The sequence below is a fragment of the Sander vitreus genome, chromosome 7 (assembly GCF_031162955.1).
Source record: "Sander vitreus isolate 19-12246 chromosome 7, sanVit1, whole genome shotgun sequence".
NCBI lineage: Eukaryota > Metazoa > Chordata > Actinopteri > Perciformes > Percidae > Sander > Sander vitreus.
In genome coordinates this window covers 26,974,640-26,993,420 of record NC_135861.1, presented here as the reverse complement: position 1 = coordinate 26,993,420, position 18,781 = coordinate 26,974,640, and the positions used below count along the sequence as shown (strand labels likewise).

Sequence of the window (18,781 nt, the reverse complement as noted above, 5' to 3'; positions counted from 1 at the left end):
TTATTTCATCACTGGCTATTTTCAATTGCACATAATAAAATACACTAAACTTTATTCATATAGCACTTTAAAAATAAAATCTGTGGTTGGGATACGTAAATCATGCTACTTATTATACAAATTGTTTTCAGTTTGCTGTTTTTAGTTTGCCTCTAGTTTGGCCCTAAGGCCACAGTAGGGGGCATCCTAACCCAACAATCATATTCAAACTTCACTTTCCTCTGTATGCGTCACTCCATCTAAGGTTTGATTATTTCAACGTGGGCTGATGTGAATCATTTGCAGAATGTTGTGTGTGTGCTCATTTCAAAGTGTATACATTTTTAATAAACATTTCAGTTTCAGTATTGAGAGGCTACTATCACTTTTTTTTAAATCAACCTGATAATTTATATTATATAATGTACTAAGTCAGCTTTAGTAAATTATCATTAGTATACAATCAACTGCATGGTCTACAGTTTACTACAGGGTGTGATGTGTGGACAGTTGCATCACTGGAAAAAAAAAAGAGACAATGCCTTCCAGATTGTTTCCAGCAGATGTTGGTAATAGACAACGACAGCAAGGAGCAACGTGCAGGAAACAGACGGGATATCAATTTAAGTTTCCGTTGTTGTTTGCCATTTAGGTGTCTATGGAAACAAAATATTTAATTTGAGCTTTTCAATTTCCACGTTAGAATAAAAAAACATTCATTAGAATATTCATTTCTTTGATAATACAGCCCTTAATCCCTTAGTCCCTTAATTTTAACAGTGATTTTTGTCATTTTAGACAGTCCAGAAAGACTCCTTATAAAAAAAAACATAATATAAAGTGTTGCCTCATACCACACATGACAATAGACTGCAGTTTATTAACAACAAACAAGTTTTGTGGTGACTTTTTATAAGGGTTGAAAGTGTCATTACATAAGCATCAATTAAAAACCCACTGGCCTTTGACACATCTGTCTGATAGTTACAAGTAGGATGTGTCTGGTCACTCCCTCATGCGTCAGTGGGGCCCCATATTTGTCTTACAGTGGACCCCTCCCTTAATGTGGATCCCAGCTTTGAAATTGCATAGTACATTTCCCATGATGCATGCTTTTATTTTTTTTTCAAAGTATGTGAAAGTACATTACATTTCTCACCAGATGTTAAGCATTTTGGATTTTGAGAGAATGTCTATGTGAGTCTGGGTGGATGCATACTGTTGTGTTCATGCAAGGGTGTTGTTGCACAAGAAAAAAAAGCCTTTCACTGCTGCCAAAGTGTCAAAAACATAAATCATTTCATCAAGTTCAAGTGGAGTGCACTTCTGAAACTTCCTCTTCCTCTGAAACTCTTCATAACTGTATTGGTTCGTTTATGAATTAGTCGATTGGTTGGTTCATTAAGTCTTAAAAACCTAAAACAGGCGAAACAGCTAGAGTTGTGTTAATTGATTCCAGGTCAGCATTTTGAACACAGATCTTGGAAGGGATATTTTGTTAGCATGTGTGCTGATTCAGATATTTATCCCTGTTTGACCTTCCTGCTTTGATACCGTGTGTATTTCAGCCTGTGTAGAATCACACAGTCATTTGTTTAGCTATTTCACAGACCACTAAGTGATTAAATTGTCCACCGTAATTAATTCTGACAACTGTTTTGTTTACTCTTCTCTACAGTAACAGTATCCTTACAGATGTATGTAGTATAACTTTCTTTCCAGGCTAAGATCTGAGCATGCAGCCAGTTATCCAGTCACTCAGCTCTATCTGATGATATTTAAGACTGCATTAAGCTATTATATTAGCACTTATCTTTACTAAGTATTTGTGGACGTCTGGAGACTAAGGACGGCCACACACTGGCTGCGTGGCGTGAGCGTGGCGTTTCTGTTGCATGTCAGCTGCGTGGCGGCTGTGTTGATTTTTCTGTCTTTGCACACCAGAAACGTGTCTGACGCGGCGCTGCTGCTGCTAGCCTTGTCTGTACACATGTATGTTTCCCATTGATTTACTGCACTCAAGCAGTATACTTCATGTTAAACATAAATATATACAATATATAAAGACAACGTCGGCAGTATTGACAGCAAAATAGGCTACAGAATATTTTGTTCTGTATTGACAGGTGCAATATTTGAAAATCGATATTTATTATTATTTTTTTAAATAACATTTATATCTGCATTTATGACAAAACCTAGAGACTTTCAAACATCAACAGGTCATTTAATAAATGTATTTGTGTCAAAATGACAAACATCTTTTCCTATTCTATTTTGCCTGGAAATGCTTCCAACACGATTGCGTGTCGTGTGAAAAATAGGCGTCGGTCCTATTTCTAGCATGCATGCGTTTTCGGCGCGGCTCGAGCTGCACCTGAGACGTGCGTGTCACGCAGGCAGTGTGAAAAATCAAACCTGTTAACATGGGAACCGAAATAAAAATGGACACGCCACGCAGCTGACACGCTCACACCACGCAGCCAGTGTGTGGCCTCTATAAATGTGCTACCTCTTCATTTTTAGTGGCTGTAAACCACATTTTGTTTATGTAAATGATGTAGCACACTACTTGTATAAAAGTAGGAAAAACACAGGTGAAACTAATATTATTAACAATGGCTCAGTTCCATCAAGTGTCCCAGTGAAAGGGACAGTGAGCCAGCACGCACAATAGACCTTTTTCACGGCAGACATGTTGACATGTCATAGTAGGAAAAGCACAGGTGTATTCTAAACCATTAATGATGGCTGCATTCCACTTAGGAGAGGCCCTGGTGTTGTGCATGCCGACTCACTGAAATAGCTTATGGAATTGAGCCATTGTTAAAGATCCAGTGTGTAACGTGTTTAGTTGTTCATTATCAAAATCTGTGTTGCCCGCTCACAAACTTGTCCTTTTTCATGAATATTTACCACCACCATCAATTCCAAGTATTCCTTTTGGCTTGAAATTTTACAGTTGCGTTTGCATGAAGTGGGGTGGACGCTCCATATTCATGCGCCATCTTGAAATACGTTAGCCGGTAAGGGACATACAGGACATACTGCCATAGACAGTATATAAACTGGACCAACAGATCCCGATGCTCTGGACGGAGACCAGTGAAGGATAATAGAAGCACTTTTCCGGTGAGCGCTGAGCGTTACTGCGCAGCCTCCAACTGAGAGAGACGACGTAAATGTGACGTGAGCAACCTGTCTGAAAGTTGGAAGTCTTCTGGTAGCTGTGCCAAGAGAAATCTCAATCATTCAGAATCTTGCAAAGACGGAGAGCGTAGGTATATGTAAGGAGATAACAGGTCAGGGGCCTCGACGGACCAGACCCGGGCAGCAGACGCTGGCACTGGGGACGTGGAATGTCACCTCTTTGTGGGGGAAGGAGCCGGAACTTGTGCGGGAGGTGGAGCGCTACCGGTTAGATCTGGTGGGGCTTACCTCTACGCACAGTCTCGGTTCTGGAACCATACTCCTGGATAGGGGTTGGACTCTTTTCTTCTCCGGAGTTGCCCAGGGTGTGAGGCGCCGGGCGGTTGTGGGGATACTCACAAGCCCCCAGCTGAGCGCCGCTACATTGGAGTTTAACCCGGTGGACGAGAGGGTCGCCTCCCTACGCCTGCGGGTTGTGGGGGGGAAAACTCTGACTGTTGTTTGTGCATATGCACCAAACAAGAGTTCGGAGTATTCGGCCTTCTTGGAGACCTTGAGTGGAGTCCTGCATGGGGCTCCAGTGGGGGACCCCATAGTTCTGCTGGGGGACTTCAACGCGCACGTGGGCAATGATGGAGACACATGGAGAGGCGTGATTGGGAGGAACGGCCTCCCTGATCTAAACCAGAGTGGTTGTTTGTTGTTGGACTTCTGTGCTAGTCATGGATTGTATATACACTGTATATGCCCAGGGAGATGGAAATTAGCAATTCAAATTATAAAGGTTGGTGTCTCCCCTTTAGTCTACATAACATGTCGTATCATGTTACCACTTTATGTACAACTGTTCATTTATCATACCGACTGAAACTCAACTTCTAATAAGTCAGAAGACAAATACACCAAAAAAATATGAACTAAATACTAAATTGGGAAGTGAAAAGAGAAGAGAAACGGGTATATTTCTCTACCCCGCCTCTGCCTGCTGCGCTGTGTGTCTGTGTGTGTGTGTGTGTGTGTGTGTGTGTGTGTGTGTGTGAGAGAAGCTGCAGAAGACACAAGTCAATAGAAGAACACAGATTGAGAAACGCCCTTTGTCGCGTGGTTATGACACAATCGTTAGCCTATTTTTACAAAAATGTCTACTACGGAGCCATAACGTGAGATACAAGGTAATGGAGCCTTTTATACATTGTTGTAAAACAATGGACAAAAAACGTTTTTAACTGCTTCAGATGTAAAGTTATTCGCTGTCAAAGTGACGTCAAAATGAATGGCAGTCAATAGAATGCTAACGTCGGGTGATCGTTTAGTAGCATCAAAATGGCGCCATAAGAGGTTTGAGTTCTGAAGCGAAGCTTACCCCCTTGTATACTGCTCCGCATTTCGTGTTTTCGCTGTCACACGATAAACTCACAGGTGCTGCTAATGCTGCTAATGGGTATCGTCACTTCCCGGCCCCGGCAAGTTTGAAGAAGGAAACATGGAGGACCACACGCATTCAAAATCCAAATTTCAGGAACAGGAGTCTTCTTCTTCTTCGCCCAGAAAAAGAAAAAGGATATTGAAAAGAGCAAGAGACCGGCTTTTTGAAGCGTGAAGGCTACCGTAGCTGTAATACATACTTTGAACTGCGTGGTGCGAGAGAGTTGATTGTGATATATGATCTCAACACTAGATGGAAGAAATTCCTACACATTGGACCTTTAAGGTTATCAATTTCAGCTGTGCTTTTCCTACTATGACAAGTCAAAATGTCTGCTGTGAAACCTGGAACTAGCTCACCTAAATGGAATGCAGTCTATATTAATGTAATCAATTACACATGCGCATTTCCTACTATGACAAACCAAAATGTCTGTAGTGAAAAAGGTCAATTAACCATAAAGTTGATCACCCAACTCTGCAGTTCCCCTCAGCTCTACTGAGTGTTTAGAATCTTTCAGCTCATTGTTCTGGTTTTATTTCTGCAACTTTACTGTTTTCAAGCCACAGCAGGCAACAAAAAAACTACCCTAAACCCAACGTACGCTACCTACCCACCAGCACCAAATGGCAGACAAAGTTAGCTGGTGAACATAGTGGAGCACCGTGGAGCTCTTAGCAGTGCCATGCTTCTCATGTATTAGCATACATTTACGTCACAGAGGTAACCATCAGTAATTAGCAATGTTTGAAAACTCCAGAAAGGCCGTTTAAAAGCATTTACCGCTGTTTTGACGGTATTTTCTGAATTCATAAAAGACTCCAACCACTGGGATAAAACCATACCGCCCGCTGCAAAGTAAAATAGATGTTTAACGTTAACCTGTTTTCAAAGTGGCGACTCAGTTTGGCTACCTATCCAGGTGCATGGTAGGCTATCTGACTGGCTGCCGTCTTTGTTTTGATTGGCAAACAGAGGCGCAAGTCGGGAAACCGTTAAAAAGGGTTTTCATCATTCAGCGGACGGTTTTATTTTTTTCCCCCATAAAGATTGTTAGAAGAGTCTTGGAATTATGGAAATAGATTGTTTTTTTTAATAACATGTTTTTCAAATATCACCAGTTAGTCTAATTATCTTTTAGAGACCGATTGGGTAACCTATTTTAATATTTCCATCAAAAGTTAGTCGAGGCCAAAAGCAGAGCTAAAAGAAGAGACAATATTGGACTTACATATTCACCAGGTAGCCAGACCCCATACTTCAAACGAATGCTAATGTTGCTCCATATCTGCTGGATGTGCCAACAGGCGACTGTTGGCTAATGATGGCTAAAGATTGCCATATCAAATTAAAGATATGTTTTGTTTACAGCTTGTTTCTGTTGCCCACAAGTGGTCACAATTAGCTACTGCACGTTTAAGCCATCACTATTTTAGATATGATAAAAAAATATATTTTTGCTTCACTGATTTAAATATTATACTGCTTAACCTGGTAGAGGCTTTCTTCCTTTTCCAGCATGGATTGACAAACAAAATAAGAATGTCAAGACTTCCCAGCATGTGGACCTTTGTATCTATCTTGCTCTGGTAATAATGCCCATAAAAACACTGTATATAATGTCAACAGAGATTCTTTTGCCTAAGCTTCAAAGAGGTCATGTTGTCTTCACAGTTTTCCAGTCAGTATCAGCACCATACGTGATGTTCCAGAGAGGAAAGAAGTTGGTGAACATTCCTTATTATATATTTCCCTGCTGGAGCAGGAAACTCAGCAAGATGAGATGAGGAGTTTTACAATTGTAGGTTTCAAACACATTTTAATGCAAGATCAAACAATTGATGGACTCCTTTGCTTAAACTGCCTTCTGGCATTCCTGTAAACTTTTCATGAACCTGAAGGTTGATCAGCTTTTCATTTTCATCACAGGCTCACCCTGCAGACCCCACATCTTGACCTCAGGGTCCCGCTAATTCTCTTGTGTGCTCGCCTTTACCTCCCACCCTTCCATTCCACCCAATATTATCTTACCATCAATGAGTTTAGAAGGGGCATGCTTTGGCACGGAGAAGGAAAACATGACGTATATGGCAGCTGTAACTGCGCTGAGGGGGGAGCCACCCCACAATAAAAACAACCGGCTGAGGTCTATTCGTAATCCCAGATTCCACTGCACATACACCACTCTTGGCTGGATGGAGGGATAGAGGGGTGGAGGAACTGAGAGCTGGATGGGATGAAGGATGGGAGGGGAGCATGCTGGAGCTGGGGGACTTGTGTGACATAGAAGGAAAGCTGTGGAAGAGAATATTTGGAGTGATATACTGTGGGGGTACAGGGGCCGATGGGTGGAAAATATAAAGGGTCAGGTCACCCAGATTACAAATAAAAAAATTGTATTCACTTACTTCTGGTATCTGGCCAGATATATTGCATTGGTTTCATTTGTTCCACCACAAACCTCAATATAACAGAGTTTAATGGAGTTCCATTGAAAAATGTTCACAACAAGGTCGCTCCATAATACAGTATAATGGCCTTGTTGTGAATAGATAAAAAGATGTTGCTGTTGCTTTTTGAAATGCTGTGAGCAGCACAAAGCAAAATCCATTCATCGGGGCATTTTAGTTTAGTTTATTTTGAACATGTTAAAAAAAGAAGAAGAAAATAAATAAGATCATGTACATTTCAGTACAGGCAAGAAAACCAACAAAGACAAAATCCTCAGCAAACATTTATTTCAAAAATATAGTAAATGATTCAAAAGAGACGTGAACTCAATATTCTCACACGGGTGGAATCTGTTGGTGTGTCAAATATCTTGGCTTTCACCTCACAGAGTTCAAGTTCACATAGGTTACAAATAACAGAGATGTCTCAGTGTACATACATACAGCAATGCTCACGTCCACTGGGATTTACACCTCTTAAATTTGCACCGCGCAGCAGTTGTTGCAGTCTCAGATTGTAGATGATCACATTTAACCCAATATATCTTTCTATGGTGTGTGCTTTTTGTTATGGTTTTACAGTTGTGGCATATTGTGACAACAGGACTGTTCTACAGCACTGCTCAATGGCCTCAAGGAAATATTTTCTTTGTAGGGTGCAGAAGAGGACAGGGCAGGGCAGGAATGCACATGGAGCTCGATCTTGTGATGAAAGATGCGCGAGTGGATAGGAAATAAACAAGTCACACTGTCACACACAGTGCATGGCGACAGATAATGAATTAGAAATACGTATATGAACATGATGATGGATGGTGTGTAGATTATGGACTGTAATGGTGCTCATGAACATGTCCTGTGGCATTTAGAAAAGACAGCTGGTTGATGTTTTTGCTGCCCCACCCAAACGGTGAAAGACATAACAGTGTGAAGTGATGTCATTACTACCGCTTATGCAAACCAGCTGTGTGACCTTATGGGCTGCATGGGATTTAAATTCAATGTGTGATAGAACACAGATGTATGTGGGTGCATGTGCACATGTTTCTGTAGTTAACACCCCCATTGCTCTTCCCACTCACTCTTAGAGGCATGACATGACAACATGATTTCGTAAAAAAGTTACTCATCCTTCGCTTTTTATTTTTTGATATTTAATCCAATTATTAACTATAGGGTGCTAGTAGAATGAAACCGTCACATTGGAATGTTAGCAATGAAAAGATACAAAATGGATCGAAAAGGAGAAAACAACGCAAAGCATCCCATTTATATAGCCAAATATTTTTGCTTTGTGCCAGGTCGACTACAGGATATTGCAGTTTCCTTTTGTATTCGATCTTAGGTATGTCAGTTAAAAAAAAAGAAAAAAAAATCACAGATTTGGGGTGCCACAGAACTACATATTTTATTACACCATAAGATATGAAATGAAATTCTTTGGCACATAAAAAGGTGTTGGTACACAAAATAAAAACAAGACAAAGTAAGTCATCATACTATATACACTGCACAATAGAATACGGATAGAAAAAATAGCATACACAGGATATTAAAAAGAGAGTAACACTGATAAAGTAACAGTTGACAGTACGAGGCTCGGCGCCGAGGCCTTTAGGAGTCTGTTGGTTGGTTGGATGATTTTCAGCAGTGACTATAAATCCACTGTAAAGAGGCCTGTTGGCTTTGATTTCAATACAGTTTGCAGTGATAGATTGGAGAATGCCAACCCCTTTTCAAGAAAATGGTGTGATAAAAAAACTTTAGTACTTTGTCTCACCATGGGGAATCTCGGTGGACCAACTCATTTTACAAAATTGTACACTGGCTAATGTCACATGCACATTCGGACTGCTCATTCACTCACATACTTGATTAAAATCAACCACTTGTTATAAACATACGTACATACAGTTAGCAAAGGAAGCTTAGAGGCATGTATGGGTATACCTACAGCTGATTACACAGTACAGATGCAAGTATATGTTAACAGACACACACACACGCAGGATTTGAAAGCAGCACACACATTCGCACTCTGATCAATAACTCAATAAGACGAACAAGATGAGAGCCCAATGGATTTTCTCTCTGAGTTTGTATACAGATTTAAAAGGCAGAGTGATTTATTTCCTCTCTGTCTGTCATGGCTTTACAATAAACTAAAGAACAATTTCATTGATGTGCTTATGCTGGATTTACTAGTGGCGGGTTGCTTGGAGCTTTGAACCTGATGACATGCAGAGACCCTTGCTGTGTGTTGACAACATATGGCTGTGACTCCAGAGGCTGCAGTCATCATGAGAACCAGCTGGTGATTAATGCTAAAATACACTCTCCTCCCACCCAGAGCTGCCCATCTCCTGTCTCTCGTCTCCAGCCTGACTGCCGTCAACAACTCAGGGACTGAGCCTTTGTCATCACCAACATCACTGCCATCATCGTCAGACTAGTTTTCCTGATGTTTATTGCGGCACATAGCCAAAGAGAAGGAGGCAAGGGTACTATAACAAGAGGAGCGTTGATGTAGGAAATAGTTCTAGTCCCTGATGTCCACTTTGCCGTGGACTCTCTGTGGTTAGGAGGCAGGAGTGGATGCAGAAGGGGGTGGGGGGGCGGGTTTTGTTTGCATAGGCCTGTGTGTGTGTGTTTGTGGGGGTAGTTCCTGGGCTGCAATTATGTGTGGACTATTTTACAGCTCGGTGTCGGCTGTCTTGGTGGTGGAGTGGCCGTTGGTGGGAGGAGGAGGCTGGGTCTTGGCTTCCTCTGGGGACTCTCCGTTTACGCTGGGTTTCTCCGGAGTTTCCGGAGGGGGGTTGAGGGGGGCCACAGATACAAGAGTGTTCCCCTGGTTTTCCTGATCTGCTGGATAGGCCTCCTCCGCCTGCAAATGAAGCACAAATAAACAACTCATCATGGGACGGCTAGATAGAACATTTCAACAACAGCTGGGTGTCAGGGTACTTATTGCTTTAAGGAAGAGTGCACACTCTGCAGCTGCCCCCTCTTTTCTATGAACGTGTACATTGGACTTATAGTGCTGTATAAGTATAGTTATAAGCACTCATGAAATTTTTTTTTTTTTAACAATAATCATAACACATTATAATGCATTTTATAATGACTTCTAAGGTCAAGTACTATTATACTTTATAATTGCTGGTGTCTATAATGTCTATAATGCACTATAAACATACTTACAATGCGCTATCATGTTGCGTATTGTGTTACCAACAGGTTAACTGTGCTGATGTGTTATGCAGGGGTAAAAAATAAATCCTATGTGTGATGATGATTTGATGATCAGACACAGTTCTGTCATGCATATGAAGACACACAAGTACACAGATGCATCCACTAACCCCCACACCCTTCCACTACCAAACACACACACACAAACACATCCTCTAATGTGGTCTCTATTATGTGATCCTGCGAGTAGTACAGAGAAACAGCTGTGTCTGGCTAGTAGATGAAATGGTGAGCTCTGCAGATGAATAAGGCAGCAGAGAGCAGGGTGTGGGTATTTGGATAACGCAAACTCACTCATTCTCTGCGTATTCCCTCTGATAGCTGGCCAGCAACGTTCCCTAATTAAAAGATTGGCGGCAATGGATTCCAATTGGAAGGAAATAGTGCTGTTGTGATTTCAAATGCAGTGTAAAAGATGAAACATTGCTTGAGAAGAACGATGCATAGTGTTACTGAATCTATACTGAGGGATGTGACGGCAAAAACCTGCAAAGCACATTTTCAAAAATTGACATATATACGATAAAACACCCCTACAGGTCACTGTGCGAAGTCGCTCGGATCAGTGTTAAAAATTAGGAGAAAGAAACATTTCCAGTGAACAAGTTAGAATCATTGCAAACGTGATCAAACAAACGTTATGCAGGATCTGCAGAGGGAAAGGCAAAATCTATGCAATGATTTTCTATTTATGGGCTCTGTGCTGAATAATGCACCACTGAAAGGCAACTCCCGTAGAGACTGCATGAACGCGTAAACCAGAAAGCAAGTAAATAAGGTCCACAGTGGAAAAATACAGTGCCCTATGTTGTAGATTTATTCAGAAAAATGTGCTCACCAGCCTCACTCCCTTGGTGTCTGACCTGCGTGGGCATTTGAGGTAACCTACAACGATTGCGAGGGCGGCAAGCAGACCACTGACCAGGATTCCCACAAAGACAGAGGAGCCTGATGATGATGGGGTCTCAGTCTTTGTCACACCCAGCTGCAAACAGGTTAAAGAGATAGGGATTTGGTCAAAAGAAGTATGTGTGTGGATTTGAAACCATGCAAAATCAATCGTCTGTTGATGGACACTATTCTCCCACAATGCAATGCACAAAAGAAATGGAGGAGCTGCTCACAGCCGCAACAAAAAGCATTAAATCTTAAGAAAGATACTTTTTTTTTTCTTTCCAAAGTTGCCGTAACATGTATTCATAATTTCCTGTTAACATGGTAAAGTATGTTGTTGTTTTTGTATATCAACTACTAAAAAACTGTATACTATGACGAATATTTGATGCATACTATATAGAATTAGAATGTAGAGCTGGGCCATATGGAGAAAATCAAATATCACGATATCTTTGACCAAATACCATATCGATATTACGGCGATATTGTAGTGGTCGATTATCGCCGTAATATCGATTGCTTTCACAAAACACTTACACAATGAGATTTTTGAAGAAAAATTCATCAGTAATGTGGATATAATGACTAAGTGGGTAAAGGCAAATAATAAAACAGCTAGAACAGTCTGGTAAGTTCAGAAAATGACATCACTTAACTGTAATGCAGCCTTTAAAACCAGGAAAAGACAACACTTGTGTCATATCACGATATTACAATATCCAAAATTGAATAGGATATCTAGTCTCATTTATCAATATCATATCGATATATTGCCCAGCCCTAACAGAAGTATGGATTTAGGACATCATTTCAATTTTAAACTTAATTTCAGTTGCAGGCCTTGTAGTAAAGACATTTTGGTTATTTTACCTCTACACCATCATACTCAAGCTGGTAGCATCTAGTACTCTTACCTTGTCTTTCAAATGTTCACTCTCGAGTGTTCTAGCCAAAGACGCCAATGGAGCTGCAGGGGAAGTGAATATTAGAAATATATCAGTACTTAATTAATCAGGTTTATGTTGTATTTTCTGCAACATAATAGCACAATAATGTATGATAGTGTCACAAATAAATGAAAATTGTGCATGTACAAGTTATTCTATTTTGAAGGACACCTTTAATACCCACCATCATCACTGGTCACAAGCATAGTGTTGCTTTCTTGGAAGATTTTTAGATTACACTTTTCCCCGGAGCACCAGCCTGCAGGGTTCTCCGTTAAAATGCGTTTAGATGCTTCCTATAAGAAAGGATTTCTGTGTCAGTGCAGTACTAATTCACAATAGCTGTCTGAAAAAAACTCAAGAGGATTAATGCAGACTCTAAACTTAGTTTGAACCATTTTGTGCAGAAGGTTTCATGAAATCATGCCTCTCAAAGTGCATCACATAGTATGATATAAAATAATATTTATAGTAGTCAACAGTGTATATTTGTGATTGGGGCAAATTAAGCATGAACTTAGCTCAAAACTTGCAAAAGCCTGAACAAATTTCACATTTTCGGTGTAGCTTCCTACATACCCAGATTATAGACATTGTTGTTGTGGTTATGGATATTTCTGTTGGGGTTGTTTATATTTCTGTTGCCTGTTTGTATATTTCTGTTGCTGTTTCCTGTTTTGTATTTTGATTGATGTGTTCCTGTATGTTTCCGTTTTCTGTTCTATTTTGAAGTTCCTGGGTGTTTCTTAATCTCAAGAATGCAAAGAACAGACTTGTGTTCTTGGGGGGAACGTTCTTGCTGGTTGTTCTTGGAAGATGCAAGTTCACAAGCACAGAAAACGCTGTTAACAGTTTGAGACGATGCGTTCTTCCTGTTATTGCTCAACACCCCCAGCACAGAGGTTACTTGCAGGGCTCCAAAATAACAGCTAGAAATAAAAACCACAACAATATAACCACTTTGTATTAAAACAATCTCCGGACAAGAAAACCTCATAATGCTACAACTATTGCAATAATATTGAAAAATAAAACTTATTGAGCTTTAATTTTATTGTTTATGGTTTAGCTCAAACACCCCTTACTTTTTCAAAAGAGTGGAACGCAATCCCTACTATTATTAGTGTATAAGTTTAAGTCAGTTTAAATGAAAAAAAGAAGTAGGCCTATGCACTGGTGTGTCCTAGGTGTCCCTATTAGTGTTATGTGGAATTATCATTTCTATATTATTGTAGTGCACAACAGATGGAAATTAGCAATTACAATTATAAAGGTTGGTGTCTCCCCTTTAGTCTACATAACATGTCATAGCATGTTACCACTTTATGTACAACTGTTCATTTATCATACAGACTGAAACTCAACTTCTAATAAATCAGAAAACAAATACACCAAAAAAATATGAACTAAATACTAAATCTAATGTATAGCCTATGGCATAATTTAAACAAGTCTCCCGAAGAGAAACGGGTATCTCTCTCCCCCGCCGTGTGTGTGTGTGTGCGTGCGTGCGTGTGCGCGCGTGCTGTGCTGTGCTGTGCTTGTGGAGTTTAACTCCGAAAAGGCAGTTAACCACAGGTTCCCGTTAATCTTATGATGGACATGTGTTGTGATATTTAAACAAACGATCAGTCAACGGCGAAATAAAAGCCTCTTATTTACGAGACCGGTCTGAAAGACCTCCGGCTTACAGCGGGGTCTCCGAGCGTGACCATCCGAGCGACGAGCTAGCGGCCCCGGCAGGCTTAAGCTGGCTGCCGCATCACTTCATGGAGCTCCTCAACTCCGAAAACTTTGGAGCAAATTATCAATTCGGCAAAGATTTTCGCAAGACTGCCTATATTCGAAATCTAAACCGTTCATTTCTCGCCTAAAACGTTCTCAGAAGTGAATTTAGTGATGAATAAGATGTTAAATTGATGTACAATTGTTAAAATCGTTTTTGGTCTGTCTAGGTACCGGAACCCCGACCCTCACTGAATGCCGAAATGAATGTTGGGATACGGGCGATGCCAAGTTCATACAAGTTACCAACGCATCCTCGGTAAAATGGGCGTGTCAAGAACATTTCCGGGAATCTTAACTGTTTTTGGTGAAATGCGAACTTGTGTATTGGGACAGTACTTTGGCAATATGAGATGACGTTTCACAGGGACACAAGAACACAAGTCAATAGAAGAACACAGATTGAGGAACGCCCCCTGTTTTCTCCCTTGTGTTGTCTAGTCTTACTTCCTGTCTTGTGTTTTCCCGCCTGTGTGATTGTCTGATGTGCTCCACCTGTTCCCCAGGCCTGGTATCACCTGTCCCGTGTTTGCTCGTTACCTAGTGTATTTAGCCTCTGTGTTCCCTTTGTCTCTTATCAGATTGTTTTGTGTTTTTGCCCTGTCAGTTTGTGTTTGTTGCTGTCGGTGTGTATTATCTCCCTGTGTCAGTCACGTCAAGGTCTGTACTCCTGGTTTTCCTTTCATCTCTGTTTATTGGTTTTGAGCTACTTTTGGTTTTTGGTTTTCCTGTCCTTGTGTTTTGTATTTTTCGGAAGGAAGTTTTTGCCCAGGCTGTTGGGACTCTCTCTGTTGGCATTGCCCTTGTTATTTGGTAAAATAAACCCTGAGCTCAAACCTTCACCTGCCTTCCTACCTCATCTCTGCATTTTGGTCCACAATTCCCTGCTCCTCACAACCATTGTATCTCTTTTGGATGATCATTGGGGCCAACAATCCAATGTATGTTACTGAATTTTCCCTGTTGACCATCAGCGCATGCAGGCCTTTGTGTGAGTCGTGGAGACAAAATGCAGTTGGATAGAAAATGTGCTGACCACACCTTTTTTTTCCCCACCTTTAACCCTGAACTATGATATCACCTCATTGCACAACTTTAAAGCTTTGCGACTTGGGAGCATGCTTCCCTTTCTGTAATGTGATCCAGACGAGCTCTCAGTGTTCCCAGAAGACCACTGTGAGCAAACCCTGAATCCTCAGTTAGGTGGGAGTGGGCCCACAGCTGGACTCTGCTGAAACACCCAGATCTTTGAGGCACGGAGGAAGGAACTCTGGAGGGAGGAACTTTAATGGCTAAATCATGGAATGATTTGAACCCATTCTCTTCTCCATCTGTCTATTGTCACTTGTGACCCATCACAACTTCCTGCACCGCGTGGCTGGAACAGTTCCAGATGAGTTACGAGTAGTTTTGCATTACACACACACACACACACACACACACACACTTTCATTTGATACTGAAATAATGTGTGAGTTAAATACTGCCTTTTCTAGTGACCGATTATGACTTTGGGATTTAGAGAGAGGTTTGAAAAAGACCTTTGCTTATTTTCAACTAATTCATGTGATGAATAAGATGTTAAATTGATGTACAATTGTTAAAATCGTTTTTGGTCTGTCTAGGTACCGGAACCCCGACCCTCACTGAATGCCGAAATGAATGTTGGGATACGGGCGATGCCAAGTTCATACAAGTTACCAACGCATCCTCGGTAAAATGGGCGTGTCAAGAACATTTCCGGGAATCTTAACTGTTTTTGGTGAAATGCGAACTTGTGTATTGGGACAGTACTTTGGCAATATGAGATGACGTTTCACAGGGACACAAGAACACAAGTCAATAGAAGAACACAGATTGAGGAACGCCCCCTGTTTTCTCCCTTGTGTTGTCTAGTCTTACTTCCTGTCTTGTGTTTTCCCGCCTGTGTGATTGTCTGATGTGCTCCACCTGTTCCCCAGGCCTGGTATCACCTGTCCCGTGTTTGCTCGTTACCTAGTGTATTTAGCCTCTGTGTTCCCTTTGTCTCTTATCAGATTGTTTTGTGTTTTTGCCCTGTCAGTTTGTGTTTGTTGCTGTCGGTGTGTATTATCTCCCTGTGTCAGTCATGTCAAGGTCTGTACTCCCTGGTTTTCCTTTCATCTCTGTTTATTGGTTTTTGAGCTACTTTTGGTTTTTGGTTTTCCTGTCCTTGTGTTTTGTATTTTCGGACGGAAGTTTTTGCCCAGGCTGTTGGGACTCTCTCTGTTGGCATTGCCCTTGTTATTTGGTAAAATAAACCCCTGAGCTCAAACCTTCACCTGCCTTCCTACCTCATCTCTGCATTTTGGTCCACAATTCCCTGCTCCTCACAACCATTGTATCTCTTTTGGATGATCATTGGGGCCAACAATCCAATGTATGTTACTGAATTTTCCCTGTTGACCATCAGCGCACGCAGGCCTTTGTGTGAGTCGTGGAGACAAAATGCAGTTGGATAGAAAATGTGCTGACCACACCTTTTTTTTCCCACCTTTAACCCTGAACTATGATATCACCTCATTGCACAACTTTAAGCTTTGCGACTTGGGAGCATGCTTCCCTTTCTGTAATGTGATCCAGACAGCTCTCGGTGTTCCCAGAAGACCACTGTGAGCAAACCCTGAATCCTCAGTTAGGTGGGAGTGGGCCCACAGCTGGACTCTGCTGAAACACCCAGATCTTTGAGGCACGGAGGAAGGAACTCTGGAGGGAGGAACTTTAATGGCTAAATCATGGAATGATTTGAACCCATTCTCTTCTCCATCTGTCTATTGTCACTTGTGACCCATCACAACTTCCTGCACCCGTGGCTGGAGTTCAGATGAGTTGCAATTGGTTTGCATTTACACACACACACACACACATTCATTTGATACTGAAATAATGTGTGAGTTAAATACTGCCTTTTTTAGTGACCGATTATGACTTTGGGATTTAGAGAGGTTTGAAAAAGACCTTTCTTATTTTCAACTAATTCATAGCTTTATTAAATTTGTTCCATTGATACAGGCTGTTCCTTTATCAAGGTCTTTCATGCCATTCACTCAATCCTGTATTTTCTTCCTAAATGCATTTTTAAATTAATCATCAGCTGGCTAATAAGGCTTCTGGCACTGTAGTCCATGTTTAGTTTCAGGTTGAGGTGGACATGACTTCTGCCGATGGCTCTGTGGCTGACATAGTCCCTCTCCCGCCCACCTCCCTTACTGATTGCATCTCTGAAATAAAAACCTGGTCCACTCAAAACTTCCTCAAATTAAATAGTAATAAAACCGAGGTTCTCCTCATTGGCACCAAATCCACTTCCATCCATCCAAAACCGACAGTTTCTCTCTCACTATTGATAACTCCTCCGTTTCACCCTCCCCCCACGTTAAGAGTCTGGGTGTCATCCTTGACAGCACACTATCCTTTCAACCCCACATCAATAACATTACCCAGTCTGCCTACCTCCACCCACGAAACATCAATCACCTCCGCCCCTCCCTTACCCCCCACACTGCCGCCATCCTTGTCCACAGTCTCGTCACTTCCCGTCTGGATTACTGTAACTCTCTCCTCTTCGGTCTCCCTCACAAATCCTTTCATAAACTTAACCCCCTCCATCCACCACATCACTCCTGTCCTCCACTGGCTCCATATCCAATTCAAAGTCCTCCTGTTTACATTCAAAGCCATCCGCCCCCCCATATTTGTCTGATCTTCTCCAGCGTCCCACTCCCTCAGATCCTCTTCCTCCATACACCTGTCTGTCCCCTCCGCTCGTCTCACCACCATGGGGAGCAGAGTATTCAGCCGCTCTGCTCCCCGTCTCTGGAATTCATTACCACCCCAACTTAGAAACATCGATTCATTCCCCCATTTCAAATAGCAACTGAAAACACATCTGTTTAAAACTGCCTATTCCACTTAATGTTGATTGCTCTGCCTCTTTCTGTTGGTGGTGGTGTTGTATTCTTTTTTGCTGTTTTTAAATGTCTTATGTATCACTGTACGGTGTCCTTGAGTGCCGAGAAAGGCGCCTTTAAATAAAATGTATTATTATAGTATTGACCCAGATAGAGGCTAACTTAAGTATGCGGACTGGGATCTGACCTGCTGCCTCGGCTAGGTGCACCTGGACTGGCATACTGTACAATGTAACAATAACATGTGCTTTGAGGCATTATCTAACCACTGCGCACACAATTAGGAGTTAACAGCGAAAGGTAAAACTGTACTCAGATGGCTCCAAATATGACATATCTCACCCGTTCCTGATGTAAAAAAACATCTGTATTATTAAAGGCTGTAAAAACTAAATTTAAAAAAAAACAGAAAAAGAAGCCACACCCTTGCTATTCTTCCTCCCTTTTTTCTTAAGGACCCCAGAGCAAGAGAAGAAACATTAGCCCTCCTCTTCATTTGTCTCCCTCCAGGAACACAGTCTCAAGATTTCCAACGCCTGAGGAATGTCTGCGACAAGATCTGCCTTTATCAGGGCCATATTTCCAACTGTAGCCCTTCAAAAACACATTAATCTTCTTCCTCTAAGTGGAGTAAGCCACTTCCTCTACACCCAAGGTGTAGGGGGCCAGATAAGCCTTTGGTAAAAGGAATGTGTCACTAGAAGGTAACCGGGCTCAGCTCTCTTCTCTCGTTTCACGGTGGTCTTAAATGTTGCATGCCAAAATCTCAGCTGTTGCCACGAATTCCCGGCCGTGGCACTTGTATGTGGGTGATTGTGTTTGCTTTGTCTTTATCTGTAGTATGATTGGTGTGGTCTGTCTATTCTGCGTGTGTGTGTGTGTGTCTCCCTTTATCTCTCCCCTGGCAGTCGGTTTGGGGCGTGCCTGGCCTGGGCCTTCCACACACCTGACGACGCTGATCCAATC

The 18,781-nt window shown here is 41.6% G+C and overlaps 1 protein-coding gene across 1 annotated transcript in view; it reads right to left on the bottom strand.

Moving 5' to 3' along the window:
• Positions 1 to 7,232: 7,232 nt before the first annotated feature.
• Positions 7,233 to 18,781, bottom strand: part of cd34 (CD34 molecule) — a 30,937-nt gene continuing 19,388 nt past the window's right edge. Inside the window, exons 6-9 of the mRNA XM_078255712.1 lie at positions 12,286 to 12,397; positions 12,069 to 12,121; positions 11,096 to 11,242; positions 7,233 to 9,889 (exon numbers count right to left, since the gene is read on the bottom strand). Of these exons, the coding sequence (XP_078111838.1) occupies positions 9,698 to 9,889; positions 11,096 to 11,242; positions 12,069 to 12,121; positions 12,286 to 12,397 (504 nt within the window). The 3' untranslated portion in view covers positions 7,233 to 9,697. The remainder of the gene's footprint in view (positions 9,890 to 11,095; positions 11,243 to 12,068; positions 12,122 to 12,285; positions 12,398 to 18,781) is intronic.